Raw genomic sequence first — 14,238 nt, 5'->3', positions numbered from 1 at the left:
CCAGCCCGCCGAACGCTTGGGAACAGGGGGAGAGGGGTCCCCGCATCCCTGCGCGCATCCCCCGCGCCCCGCCGAGGATGCTCCCGGCGCTTCCACGGCCCCACTGGCGTCCTCCCGGCCGCGGGCCGCGCTCAGCGCGATGTCCCCGTCCCCGTCCCCGCACCCGCCGCCCGCAGCGGACCCTGCGGCGGGCACGGAGCGGACCTCCGGGGCCTTCCCCCGCACGGCTCCGGGGCCGGGCTCGGGCTGCCCCCGCCCCTTCCCGCCCCCGGCCGGTGCCGGTGCCCGGCCCCCGGTTCCCCCCGGTCCCGTCGGGCGGCGCCTGTGGCGGGCGGAGGGGAGTTTCCAGGAAGTGGCCATATTGGATCCATTCAGCCGCATCCACCCGCGGCGGGGACAGCCGCGCTCCCGCCGCCGGAGCCGCGCCAGCCCCGGCCATGGCCGCCACCGACCTGGAGCGCTTCTCGGTGAGCAGCGGCGGGGCCCGGCCCCGCTCGCACGGACTCGTTGGGGGGTTCCTCCTTTGGCGGTGGTGGGGAATAACCCGGCCGATGGCGGGGCCGGGGCAGCCGGGTGGATGCGCCGGGCGCTGGACCCGTGTGCGCGGCCGCTGCCGGCCAGCACCCGCAATCACGGACCCGGCTGCGGATGAGGGAACCCAGACCCGGCCGTGGGGCTGGGGGGGACCCGGACCCGGCTGCGGGATGTCGGGACCAGGACCCGGCTGCAGGAGGCTCTCGGGAGCGGGGCGCAGCCGGTGCCCTCGGCAGGGTGTGGGGAGAGTCCTGCGGGAAGGAGGGCTGGAGGGTACATGAGCAGGGAAGCTCCGAGGCCTCGGTGCGCGCTCTGATGCTGCAGCCGGTACCGAAAGCCTGTGGCGAGTCCGCCCTGGATGCCCAGGATGCTCGGGAGGGCTATCCGATACCCGTGTGTCTGCAGGCATGGAGCACCCCGCAAAGCGGGGCGGGAAGAAATGGGGTCAGAGCTTCCTCAATAAGAATTATTTACATCCCGCCGGTATGCAAACACTCTGGAGCAGCCAGTTAACTTAACGGGGTGTGTGTGTATATGTAATACTGCAAGGGACACGGCAGTTCAGACACGGGCAAAGCAAACTCTTGAGGCGAGCTGCTCTCTGAGCCGGTGTATGAAGGAGGCTGTACAGCAAACATGGAGCGTGACCCCTGCACCGCCGCCTCTGCAGCTCACATGTTGTATAACTGCTGTCGGAAGTCAATCTGCCCAAAATCTGTGTCGGCTCAAAACTATTCTTTGTCTACAGCTTGGTTGTGGTGTTGTTGTTGGAGGGGCTGTTGTAATTAAACAGCTCGGAGACGCATCCTGCAGCCTTGCGGAGCTGAAAGCGTTTCCTCACATTGAACAGCGTAGCTCTCAAAAGTCAGCAATGTCTGGTGTGATATTGCTGAACAAACTGGGCACAGCAGCGCTGGTTGTCTGGGTTATGGACGTGCCACTGGAGCACAAACAAGCCCCTGCTGCTGTTTTCTCTCTAAACTGCTTTTTGCCAAGAATCTCAAACTCTGCTTCATTTCTTTGAATCCTGGCCCAAAAGTTTCCAGCTCGAGAATGAATTTGCAAGACTGTGACTGGCATAGAGCTTGCAGAAAGGAAAATTGATTGGAGGCTCTTATTTAGGAAAGCAAACGCTTCCAGGCTCTGGGAGAGGGGATCGAGGGGAAGCCTCCGTGGCAGGGAATAGGAGCCGCCTCACTGCAATTCTCTGCATTTGCATCATGTATAATAAATAGTTTTAGTGTTAATTTGGGGTGTGTGCAGTGCCTGTGCGGGCTTTCAGAGGTGTTGAGGAACCTAAAATACTGCCATGCCCTAGGAGAAACTTAAACCTTCTTCGGTGTGTACTTGAGCGCTTGCTGTGCTTGCGTCAATGCTCTATCACTTTAGTTACAACAGAAGGGAGGAGGGCAGCTCCCGAAGGTGCTTGGCTCTCATTTGGGCACCAGAGTGAAGTGGCCGGGCTCCAACATGACTTTAGTGCCCAACTCCATAAGGATAAAACCTGCTTGCTTTGTGCAGGTGCTGGGTGAGTTCATAGGGACCTGCAGGGCCAGGGGATGTGGTGATCGGGTCATGGAACTTGGCATCTGGCAGAGGCGGGTGGGAGAGCAGCATCTCGATTCCATTTGATCTGGAGTCAGGATGGTCCCAGCTGCTGCCTCCTTTATCCTTGGTGTATATCTCTGCTCTGATGCTGTTCCTCTAGCGTGGAGCCTCATGATTCAGGTGTTCTGGGTTGCTCTCTGCAGGGTTCACAGCTCTCTTGGTGCCACTTCATGTCACCGTGCCTCAGTTTCCTGTGTGGGAACAGCTCAATGCTGCCAACAAGAGGTGATAAGAAACTGATTTATTTTTACCAGCTGATTGTATCTACAGTAGGAAGCAGTGATGAAAGAAACAGCCTCTGAAGGAGGGCTCTGGTACACAATAGGTCACGCTGCTCAGATGGGTGAAGCTATTTTTAAGTGTCCAGCTGACACTGACATCCTGGATTTTGATGACCCTTGGGTTTGGATAATGTGTTTTCAGAACTCCCCAGATGCATGCTCCCCTTGTGCAGTCCTCCAGAATGCCTCTGTCTCCAGCACAAAGCAGTTCCCTTGAAGTACTGCTGTTGGAAATGACCAACAAAAGCAAATGAAAGGAAGCTCACCCATAGAAAGCTGCCTGTAAGGCAGCACAATCACACCCAAACCTTTGTTTTTGTGAATGCAGTGCTTGTGAGAGACCCTGTTCAGGGCTTGGTCTGCAAATATTGCTTCTAGACCCCCAGGCCAGTTGTTGTCATCACAGTTAACAACCAGAGTGGAAGGAAGGCATCGGCCTTCTTCAGTTATGAAGTTATGTTATGAAGTACTTCAGTCTGTCATCAAACTCAGAGCTTCTCCGTGGCCTGGTCTGGCTGGTGCTGAGCTGGCACATGTGGCTCTGTGCTGGAGCAGACGCTGGCAGCAGTAGCTGGGTGTTGGTACGTTGAGTGGGAACCAGCCCAACCAATGCATGCAAGAGGAAGGCAGAAAGCGCATGAAATCCATTGGGGAAATGCAGAAGTTCGGGGGGGAGCTGGGAAGGCTGAAGGAGAAGCAACCAGAGATGTGCAGGTGAATAAACGGATGAGATGTGAGACTGAGGCTCTCCAACTGTTTTGCTTTTGAGAAGGTTTTTCAACGCCCCCCCCAGATCGATTCCTTTCTCTTCTTAGGTAAACCCCATTGACCTCCTGCTTAACTATCTGCATTAACACACTGAGGGGCTTTGCATAAGGGCCTGGAGGGACAGGCCAAGGGGAATGGCTTGAACCTGCCTGAGGGGAGACTGAGATGAGCTCTTAGGCAGAAGCTCTTCCCTGTGAGGGTGCTGAGGCGCTGGCACAGGGTGCCCAGAGAAGCTGTGGCTGCCCCATCCCTGGCAGTGTTGAAGGCCAGGTTGGACACAGGGGCTTGGAGCAAGCTGCTCTATGGAAGGTGTCCCTGCCCGTGGCAGGGGTTGGGGCTGGAGGAGCTTTAAGAATTAGTGCTCCTTGGAAGATCTTGCCAGAAAAGCACCACTTTGCATGGAGAAAGCTAAACCCCATCTTCCTCACTGGGAACAGGCGGTGTTGTGGTTCTTGGCGGGGGGGGCTGGCCACTTTGCAGCTTGGGGTGAGCGTTACCTGTTCTCACACCGCTGCCTTCTTACGGCCTGCTCCCAGCCCTGTGAGAGCAGAGGGACCTTTGAACCCTGTTCCTGCCATAGCTGCAGGGCTCTGATAAACTCCATGCGTTTCTGCTGCTGTTTGCTGTGAGGTCGTGTGCAGCCTAAATCTGATCCTCTGTGTGAAGGGGCCGTGTTACACCTTAGTCCATGAAAGGCGGGCACGAGGAGCGAGCTGAGAACAGCTCTGTGAACCAGAGCCGTTGCAGAAGTCTCACACTTAGCATAGGCTTACATTTTCTTTTAATCAAACTCTCAAGGAAAACATTTCCATGGCTCAGTTCCGGTGGAAGCCGGGGTTTGTTTGGATCCAGCCATCCCCCTGCCCCGTTCTCTCTTTCCCAGCCAGTGGCACCGTTCGGAAGCTCCAGGGTTAAATTTCCTTGCCTGTTTTCGCCATTCAGTTATTCTCCCTTAGCCTGGAAAACCCGGCCATGCCCCATGCAGCGTGGAACAGAAGTGACAGATTTTTCCCCAAGCTGGTCGGAGGCTCAGGAAGCGAGCCCAGCGGGAGCAGCCCTTTCCCTCTGCCGCGGCCGCCTCCTGCCCGTAGCGCCTGCTTTTTGGGGAAGGAGGAATGGGGAAAACGCTCTTCCACGGGAGGAGACCAATTGGTGGTTGCCTCTCCGAGCCCTGCAGTCCCTCCCCGGGAGGCTGGCGCAGGAAGCCGGCTCTGCCTGCTCGGACCACAGCAGCAATTAGCAGAGCCGCAGCCCATCGCGGCTCCGGCTCCTCTCGCTGCTGTTCGCGCCGGGAGCAGGCGCTGCCCAGGAACGGACGGGTCCGTCCTGGGGCTGCGCCCCTCGGTGCCGGCGGCTCCCACGGCAGCAGGGATGCGGCGCGGTGCGGTGCGTGGGAGCCTGGGCGCTGCTCCCGCCCGCGCCGAGCGGCAGCGGTGGGTGCCAGGATGGGAGCTGCCGGGCGCTGCGTGCCCTCGGCAGCGGCAAAGCGAAACCGGCGCCTCCCTTCCAGGAGCCAGCCCTGGCAGCGCCCGGGCCCAGCGCTCTGCGCTGCGGGTGCTCCCTGCGCTCCCTTGGCTCGCAGCTCGGGAGGGGCGGCAGCGCGATGCTGGATGAGCTCTTCCTGCGTTGTGCAATTAGGAGGAATCTGGGAGGCGACGGGGCAGAGGGAGACGTGCAGGGTGTGGGCAACGCTGCTTCCACCCGCCCGCGTGGGGCAGGGGCACGGTTATGCGATTAACTGTGATTACTCACTACATGTCTCGGGCACATTGAGGCTGTGGATGGGAGAAGCTGCTCTGCTTGGTTCAGATTTGCTGCAAGCCTTAGAAATGTTGTCCTGTCCCGTGCTGTGCTTTAACGAGGTGGGGCCTGTGTGCTCATGCACTGCTTGTTTCTCCCCTTCTCCACATCCACATGGCTGGAGTTATATCTGAAGCTTCGCATTTGTATTCATGTCATGTAAAAGCACCAGATGGGTGGCAAGAGATCCCATCTCTGCTCCCAGAGCAGCTCAAGCGAGGTAAGAATCCTGAAGGTGTCGCTTCTCCTCAGTCCCAGCCGTGTCCTTTCTTTCCAGAACATCTTCTCTGATGTAAGCACTTGTGCTCGCCTCCAACTTGTGACATTTGGGTACAAAAGGTGGAGCCAGTTGGAATTGGCCCCATCCCCAATGGGGTGCCAGTGGGGATTTTTAGAGGGCTGGGGCAGAACAGTATCCATGAGAGCTGCGGGCTCCTCGGGTACATCCCCAGTCACGGCTCTGCTTGTGGGCTGAGCAGGGCCCGCGGGGTCAGCCCTGTGGAGGCACCGCTCTGTTTGGATGTTCAGATTCCTTTGTGAAGCCAGGAAGCGTCTGTCTCCCACACACATGGAATTCCAGAGATGTCAGAGCCGGAGAAGGTTCCCATGGAGCGCGCTGCCTCGGGGCTCTTGCCCTCTCCGGCTCCCGCAGCCTCCAACCCAGATTGTTGTGGAAGCGAGAGAGCCTGGATGGGTTTCCTGGAGAGACCTGGGGCTGCTCCAGTGCTGTGCATGAGGTGCTGCCATGAGCCCGTCACCGCTGCCTGACGTGTGCAGGGAAACATGTGGGGAATGCACCCGGAGCCCTCCGCGGGCACCGCGCGTTCCGGCTGGTTCTGGCTGTGACAGCGGGGCAGGACGCATCCCTCAGCCCCTGGGGAGCAGCGCACAGGCACGTCTGCAGCTGCCGCCGGGCGGAAGCGTGTGCCCAGCGATCCTGGGGCTCACTGGGAAGTCGAACGTTCCCGCAGCAGCATCCAGGGCTGCTCCGGCCGGTCGGTGGGAGAGGAGACCCACGACGCTGCGTTAGGTATCATGTGTGGTCCTCCTGGTGCTCAGGCTGTGTGAGGCTGAGATACCGGGGCAGGGGGGCATTGCTGGGCCTCTGGTCCAGACCCTGCTTCCAAGAGGCTGCTGCAGGCTTTGGTTCCTAATCCAATTGATCGCAGCTTTCAGCTCTGCCACAGTGGAAGAGCGGCTAGCGCCAGCCTCCCCGTAACGCTCTCCTTCCCCCATCTCCTGCAGCAAAGGTGTTTCCAGCTCCTGTTTGTGAACATGGATTAATTCTGTACTTTCATACAGAATGAAGAGCCCTTTCAGTTTCTCTCTTTGCTGTGTGTGTTTCTCAGATAGAGTTTTTCTTCTTGCTTTCTATTGCCTCAAGTCTTCACATTAAAGCTGTTCTGTGATAATACGCTGTGAGGCTTTCTGGAGGCAGGTGGATACATAGCAATCGGCTTATTAGCACGATGGCTCTGCTAAAGCTCATGGAGCTGGGTGGCTGTAATGCATAAAACTTCTCTTTCTGGTGTCTCCCAGGCAGTAGCACAGGGAGACTTGTCCAGGAGCTGGAAGAGCTCTTTGTGGGGACGCTTATGGCGTAAGGCAGACTGAGGAGAGCATCAGTGGTGACCAGAACTCTTGGGTTCCCACTATATCCCTGTTCCCTCATCTAAAAATACCCTGACTAATAGCATGTATTGTAATCAGGCAATAAATTCTGGACACGTTTGTGGGAATTAGCCATGTTTATTTTAAGTGGTAACTAAAACAAGCAATCTCGGTGGCTGGTATCCAGCATGGCTCCTTCGGCACGGTGGGGATCCAGGCCCTTCTTCAGCGCTTCTTTCCAACTGCCCCAACCCTTTTCCATGCCAGTCCTGAGGGGCAGGCACTGAGCTTCCTTCTCGGCTTTGTCCCACAGAAGTTGCCCTTGCCAAGTGTCTCCTCCTCTTCCTCGTGGTAGCATGGGGATGGGAAGGGATCCGCTGATGAGGTCAGTGGAGTGCAAGCTGGGAAGCATCTGCTGCCTTGGGTGAACTTGGGAAAGTCTCTTTCTTATCTTAAGGTGATAAGATTAATCCTGTCAGGGTTCTTGGGAAGTTCCATTAAATCAAAAGCCTCAGCACCTTCTGAAGAAGTAACTTGGCAAAGAACGGGGCTTGGGCACTCTGGTGCGATGGGGTTTGTCTGCACTTTGGGTTCTTTTGGAACAGACTGCAGGAAAAGTTGTGTTTGTGTTTTGGGCTTTGCTTTCTTGGTTTTGAAGAGCTTCTGGGGGCTGGAATTCTTGGGCTGACGAAAAGCTGAACTTTCTCATCCTTTGAGGTCAGCTTGGAGGAAATGTCTCTCATTTTTGGTTCCAGAGTTTTCTGTTTTAACCAACTTCCCTTATTCTCAAAGGCAACATTCATGTTTGCAAAACACTGTGCATAATGCCCGGCAAATCCTGCTTTGCTCCTTCGTGAGCTCTCCTCCAGGACTCGTGAGCAGGACAAAATGCATCCTTTCTTAACGGAGAAAGACCTCACTATTAATTAATTAGGCTCCATAAATGTTATAGGGAAATCACTAAATAACAGCTTCAGGGAAGGAAGCCTGTGGGAATTCTGCTTTCAGTGTAGAAAGAGAGGAATTTAAGCCAGAAACAGTTTGCTTGCAGAACACTAAAGCTGATGTTGCATTCACAGGTTGTGAATGTATCATCTTGGATGCATGTCGTATAGGAAGTGATGAGAGGCTTTACTCTCCCATCAGACTCGGCTCTGAACATCCCCAGAACCTCCTGTTTCAAGCCTGTGCCAGTTCACTGGGTGCTGGAGACGTGTGTAGGATGCTGTTCCACGGGTTGTTGTTTTGGTTTTAAAGGAGGGAAGGCTGAAGCAAAGCTGAAGGCAGCCCCTGAGGTTCAGCCCTTCACTCACAGAGGCTGCAGTGGGCAGGCTGGTGCCCAGGGGGAATATGTCCAGTGTGTCTGGGGAGCATCCTCTGTCCGGTGCATTGCTGGGATATCAGTCCAAGGTGTGCCGCAGGAATCAAGCTCCACTTTGGCACCAGCAGCTCCGGTTCAGGGAAGCAGTTAAGGAGTTTGCCCAAGGAGTTTCTCCCTTCAAAGGAGTTTCTCACTTGAATCCCTGAACACCTTCCTATGGGCAGGTGACTGCGGTGAATGTTTAGGATGTTTGCAGGTGCGCCCCAGAGCGATTGCATTGGGCATGTGGGATGCTGGCTTCTTTTCCCAGGATGGTGCGCGCTGCTCTTCTCAATGCCCTCTCTGCTCTCGGGCTTTATGAATTGCTCTGAAAGACAGGTCCAAAAGCTCTCAAGAAAGCATCACTTCACGCAGCATAACCTTTAGTTAGCCCCAAAGGAGAGAACCTCAGCTTTGAGTCCTCTCACCTCTGCAGCGTAAAGAGGCTTTCATTTGTATTTGGCGTTGTCTTGCTGGTGACTCCATATCTGGTTTCTTCAGCGATGTTTCTGCCTGCCTGGAGTGCAGCTGGGAGCCGGAGGGATGTGAATAAAAGCTCGAGTGTCTGGGAAAATTCCTGGCATTCTTAGGAGAGCGGTTTAAAGGGGGGCTGGGAATTGTGTTGGTTCAGTGTGAGGTTTTTGTTGGGGGACGTCAGTGTGGGCTGGGAGCATGCAGCAACTGGGGATGAGGGGGTGATGTGGAGGGATGGCTCCGGTGGGCTGTGCTGGAGAAGGGAAGGAGGTGAATGAAGGCCCCTGGGGCTCTGCGGTGCTGTTGTGGGGCGGGGGAAGAGCAGTGTTAGGCATCACAGTGTCACCATTTACAGTTCTTTAGGGCTGTCACAGCAGGGAAAACACCATTGCTCTCCCGGCGTAGCAATGGCAGAGGGGCTCACCCCATCTCAGATGTGTGGGACTGGCTGTGTACCACCACAGCAGGTTGCTGTTGTAGGACAAGTGGTAAACCAGCATAAACCCCACTGCTAAGGTTTCCTCCGTGGCCTTATTTTCACTCCCTCTCTCCTTCCCCCAGCCTGTTATGAAGTGCTCCACAATGGGGATGGGGAATTTTAAGTACACACTTAAGATTATCTGAAACCTTCAGCTGAGTCCGTGCCTGCACTGGGGAACCTGCTTGGGATTAGGTGGTGGTTAGATGTGACAACTTTAGCCTGAGAGGTGCTGAGACCTCCACTGGCCAGCCCCAGCTCAGGGTGCTCCCCTTCATCCCATGAGGACAGGCTTACAACACCTAAGCTCTCTGCTAAGACTTCTTATGCTCTGCATCCCCTGGCTGTTGTCAGAAAACCTCAAATCTGGTCTTGTTACTGTCTTGGGCCACCTCTTTCTGCTGTGTAGACAGCAAAGTGCCAGCTCAGCCGCTGATGCTGTCATACACCTAATAACCCTCTTTCTGTGTGTACAAGAGAGCGTTTTGCTGTGTGCTAGTGGCTGCTTTGAACGTTGCCAGCACCACGAAGGTGCTTTTCAGATGCCAGAGGAGGTGTTGCTGTTACAGTCCCTCTGCTGCAGAGCTTGGCAAGGGGAAGGTTTCCTTCATGGAAACTTGAGTCCGTTCTTGCTGCTGGTCCCTTGCAGATGTCAAGTGCCATTTGTTGAGCCGGCGTTTGGAGCTGGGGTGGGATCTCCTGAGAGAGCCGGAGCATTCTGCATTGATCCAGAAACTGGGCCAAGCCCCAGGGAGTGCCGCCTTGGACAAAGAAGCTGGATTTGGCTTCCAACACTATTTGCCCAAAGGTCTCTAGGCAAGTACTCAACTGCTCCATGACTCAGTTTACTTGTGAATGACAGTGAAACCACCAGCGCCTCTGTAAGGAATCCTGCAGTGATGGGTGTTTGGGTGCCCTCAGCACCCATGGTTGTGGGGTTGGGGTTGGTACCCTGTGTGTGCTGTACCCCAGAGCAGCTCCCTCTGTCCATGGTCTGTGGGCAGTTTGTCTTGCCCTGTTGCCTGAACTGCCCGCTCTGAGGGGTCAGGCAACGCCTTGCATGCCAGCATGCGTGAGCCCTGACATGGGACCAGCTTGCTCCGCTTGGGTTTAACAGCTGGATCTCATACAGTCCTTTCTCTGCTCAGTTACAAACGAACTCCTTGCATCCAGACTGAACAGTTCCCCGATTCCATGCGTTCCCATTCAGGAGCCAAGGGAAGAGCATCCCCCAAACGCCGCTGGTGTATGTGTTAATCTCTGCGTTGCTCGCGCTGCTGTGATTGCGGAGGGCAGTCAGGAAGGTGAAGTCATTGTTTGTGAGCAGCAGCGGTCCCCAGCGGTGCCGGGAGCCGAGCTGGCCCCTGCAGAGCCCGGGCTGCTCCATCCCAGCACGGGAGCGCTGCCAACGGCACGCGGGGCCCATGGGAGCCTTCCCTGCCCTTCCTCGTGCTGCTCCCTGAGTCAGGCCGGGAGCGCTGGCTTCTGTCTGTGTTTGGTTTGATCGTGAGCTGGAGGGGAGGGGAGGGGATCTCTGCGCTTCACAGGGAGCCCGGCGCAGCGCGCCCTGGCTCCCCGGCTGCCAGTGCGGAGTGATGCGCCCGTGCTGTGTCCAGGCATTGGTGGGGGGGTAACGGGCTGTTCCCAGGTTGGAATGGGATTCACACTGCAAAGCCCTGGAGGGTCTGGTATTAAAGGTCAAGATGTCAGCCAGGACTGAGGAATTTCTATGCAGGAGTGTGCCTCACTAGTGGGAATTGAGGCACCGTGGCAGAGTGCTGTGCACAGGTTGTGTTGTTGCCTCTTGCTCTCTTACAAGCGTGTGTGTAAAACATTACGGAAAAAGGTCAGGAAAACGAAGCTGGGGTTGTCTGGAGCGCAGAGCACAAGCACACGTCAGCAGGAGCATTCCTTGTGGGGCTCAGCTGGAAGATGGCACTTCCCAATGTCTTTATTTTAACAACTGATGTCACGGTCTGTTCATGCTGCTCCTGGTGGGCGAGGGAGGACGACAGGGGCAGCTCATCTAAAAGCAGAGCGAGCCGCTCCGCTCTGCACCAGGAGCCCCAGCCAGGCCAGATCTGGAGCTGGGTATGGAGCTGGTGTCCTCGCTGCTGCCATCCCCCATGGCTTGCACAAGTGACAGAGCCACTTCTGCTGGGAGGTTGCTGAAAATGTAATGACGCAAAGTGAAACCGATGCTAATTTGGAGGTGAGGCATGAAGAGAAGCTGCGATCAGACTGCTGGCTTTTAAAGGATCGTAGGCACAGTGCTCGATGCTGCAGCCTCACAGGGTTCTTTAATCCTTCTGTCTACTAGGAAGAGCCTAATGAATGTGTGAATACCGAGTTGCCCCTCTTACAGGGGTCTGGATTTGGTGTCTCTTGTGTTTCTCTGATGCCTTTTCTTGTCTCGCTTGCAATAAAGGGCCAAATAACACATAATCTTTTATGGGTCTGGTTTGTGGCCAGCTGCCCGCAGTGATGCTGCCTCTGCTTCCTCCCACCGCACAGTCCCACTACACAGCACGGTCTGTGGGACCCTGCTGTGGATGGGCTTAGGAAGCTGGTGTGGGCTGGAAGTGCTGTTTTGGTTCCCTGGGTGTCTTCATGCTGGTGTGGCCACAGGAGTGGGCCAGATGACGTTGTGCATCCCAAGAGCATCCCAGCCTCTGGCGGAGCGCGTCCCGGAGCTGGGGTGGCTGGTGCCTCGGAGCAGGTTTGCAGCACTGTGTTTGGAGGTTTCTTCTTGGTTCCGTGGCGCTCAGCTGAGCGTGGCCATCTGTGCCTGCAAAGGCACGGCTGCGGCTCCGCTGCGTGCCAGGAGAAGGGTCCTGTGACGTGGCTGTCAGACAGAGCCAGAGATCGATTTCCCTCTGGGATAGCGGCTGTTCCCTTGGCCGTGCCATTTGTGTGCCTGTTGCCTTCACAGCCTCTGCTTCTGGAGCCAGAGCATCAGTGAAATGGTTAAAAGGACTGCATTTGGAGCTTAACAAATCCTGCTCTTCGGTTTCCCCACAAAATTCCAGGTTTAAAATACAAATTGTCCCCTTGTCTCTCTGCCTCAAACCCAGCTCAAGGCACAGAAGATCTTCAAAGAGCATGTACAAAGCCTCCCTGTGAAGTGATACCCTGGTAGCTGCCCATCACATCGTGATCATTAGGGACCCAAGAAGTGATGTTCAGGGCTGCAGTGGCTGTTTATGGTGGGAGCTGGCACTCAGAGCCGTCACAAGCTCGTAATTACCATGCTGTGAGATGATCAAATGGGCTTCATGGAAGCTCGGCTGCCTCATGGCTGTTTGCAGCCCCAGGGTGGGGTCTTGCCTGGGGAGAAGCAGGAGATTCCTCTCTCCAGGCTGTGAGAGACCTGAATCTCATTGGGCATTGTGGGAGCGTGGCAGAGACCAGTGCAACTGGAAAGGGCAGGGCTGTGTTTGGGCTCTCGCCATGGCTGATCCCATCCAGCTCTGCCACGTACCTGCCTGCTCCTGTCCTGCAGGACACCAGACAGGGAAGAGTCCTGCTGAAATTCTTTGTCTAAACCAAGCCCTACACTGCTGCATTATTGCTGCCCTCGTGTATTGCAGCATCCGTGTTCTGAGTTGATTGTTCATGCTGAGCGCTGCAGCCTGGCTGCTGCTGCTGGAAGGAATTCAGTTTTGAGTGTGACCTTGACGTCTTCACTAGCACGTGAACCATGTCAGGCTGTCCTGGAGCTACCCTAAAGGGTTGGTCATTGGGGGGGAGACTCAGATTGGCTGCAGTTCAGTGCAGGGGTAAGTGGCACCAGGATGGTGGGGAGGTTCTGCTCCGGGAAAGCACCAAACAGCACAAGGGAGCAGAAGCATCGGTTGTATTCAGAGGGCTGCCCATTCTGTGAGCTCAATGGATTGGAGAGAAGGAATAAACCAACAAAACCTGGGGTTTAAGGCTTCTTTTGTTGGCCTCGCTCTTTCCCAGCAGTTGTTTGTCCTAACACAGCAACAACAGCAAAACCCTTTGGAGCTGAGTGGCAGCTGAAGGCCCTGCAAGCACAGCAACTGCTTCTGTGCTTCGGTATCGGCAGCATCTTGAACTTGAACCAGGCCATTATTGCTGCTCATAGAAATAAAAGGCAACTGCATTTCAAGGTCACTGTCAAAGACTGTCCCTGGAGCTGCCCGGTTGCCTCAGCAGCTCTAAGAGCAGCGGAGCCGTTCGGAGTTCAGGGTATTCTTGTCCTGACCCAGCAGCGGCCGAACGCCAGAAGAGAGGAGAAAAGCGAGCCCTGTGTGAGCACATTTGGGTTTCCTCCGGCCGAGGCATGACTGAGTTCTCAATGCAGCCCTGCCGAGCTGGAGCCTATTTTAAACTGCGGAGCAGCGATGCTGCCTGTTGCCTGGAAACCTCCTCCCAGCCTCGGGCTCTCGCAGCCTAATCATAGCCACCGGCAGCCTTGATTTATTTGCCATCCAGAATGTCATCGCGGGCTCTCCGCTTCGGGCTTTTGTTTGCTTGCTTTTGTTTGGTATTTACAGTGAAAAGACACAAAAGTGTCACTGTCAAACTCGGTGCCTTTCTGTGGGAACAGCTTGGCTGTCCCCTGCTCCGCGGTGCTGGGAACCGGCGCGCTGAGCTCCCCATGTGGTGGCTTGGAGAGGGGAGAGGAGGACAAGTGGGGGCTGAGGAAGCCCCCCCCAGCCCTGCAGTGCCTCCTCCTACAAGGAAAAGCAAACCTGAGCAATGCTGAGCCCCCGTGTGTCCTAACTCCCCATCCACATGCGGCTGCACCATCCTGTGCTGGATCCATGGGCCAGCATTGGGCTGCCTGGATTAGCACAGGCTCGTCCTGCCCTTGGGTTCCATCCCTGCAGAGGCGTCAGTCTGAGCTTTAACAGCTCCATGTGGTGACAGATGAATGGGAGAAAGCTTAACTTTGAGGTCTCCCTGTCCTCGGGCCCCCTTTTAATTCACCTCAACTCTTGGCCACCATAAAACCTTACTTGATGCCACCTCTCCCCTAGGAAAACTTTAAGTGATCGCGATTTCCTCTTAGCGCGATCGATCCCGGTGGGATGGAGCAGAATTGATTGCAGGAACCCAGCTGGGATTCGGCTGTACCTGTGTCCAGGGAGCCCCTTGGGAAAGCACAGGGCTGGAATCAGCTGGAAGCTGGTAACAAATGCTAACCAGGGAGGTTTGTGCATGGGGCCTCGGAGCTGCCTCGGCTGCTCACGGGTTGTCCTTGTGATTTAAGCGGTTTATTTTACAGAGCTGGCAATATTTGCTCTCCCAGCAGCAGAACTAAGGCAGGCTTTGACTGGAGACGCAGATGAACAGAG

The 14,238-nt window shown here is 55.9% G+C and overlaps 1 protein-coding gene across 2 annotated transcripts in view; it reads left to right on the top strand.

Annotated features, from left to right (window-relative positions):
* Positions 1–289: 289 nt before the first annotated feature.
* The window catches only part of SEPTIN8 (septin 8), a 33,068-nt gene continuing 19,119 nt past the window's right edge, over positions 290–14,238 (top strand). Inside the window, exon 1 of one of the 2 annotated variants that reach the window (XM_061457114.1) lies at positions 290–467. In XM_061457114.1, coding sequence (XP_061313098.1) covers positions 438–467 — 30 coding nt within the window. In that variant the 5' untranslated portion in view covers positions 290–437. The remainder of the gene's footprint in view (positions 468–14,238) is intronic. The other variant, XM_061457115.1, reaches the window with a different exon arrangement.

The sequence above is a fragment of the Pezoporus flaviventris genome, unplaced genomic scaffold, assembly GCF_033815535.1.
Source record: "Pezoporus flaviventris isolate CSIRO_AGI_PZ_B2104156 unplaced genomic scaffold, CSIRO_AGI_Pfla_v1 ptg000023l, whole genome shotgun sequence".
Classification (NCBI taxonomy): Eukaryota; Metazoa; Chordata; class Aves; order Psittaciformes; family Psittacidae; genus Pezoporus; species Pezoporus flaviventris.
The sequence above is the reverse complement of the archived record's forward strand: the minus strand, read 5'-3'. Positions and strand labels throughout refer to the sequence as shown.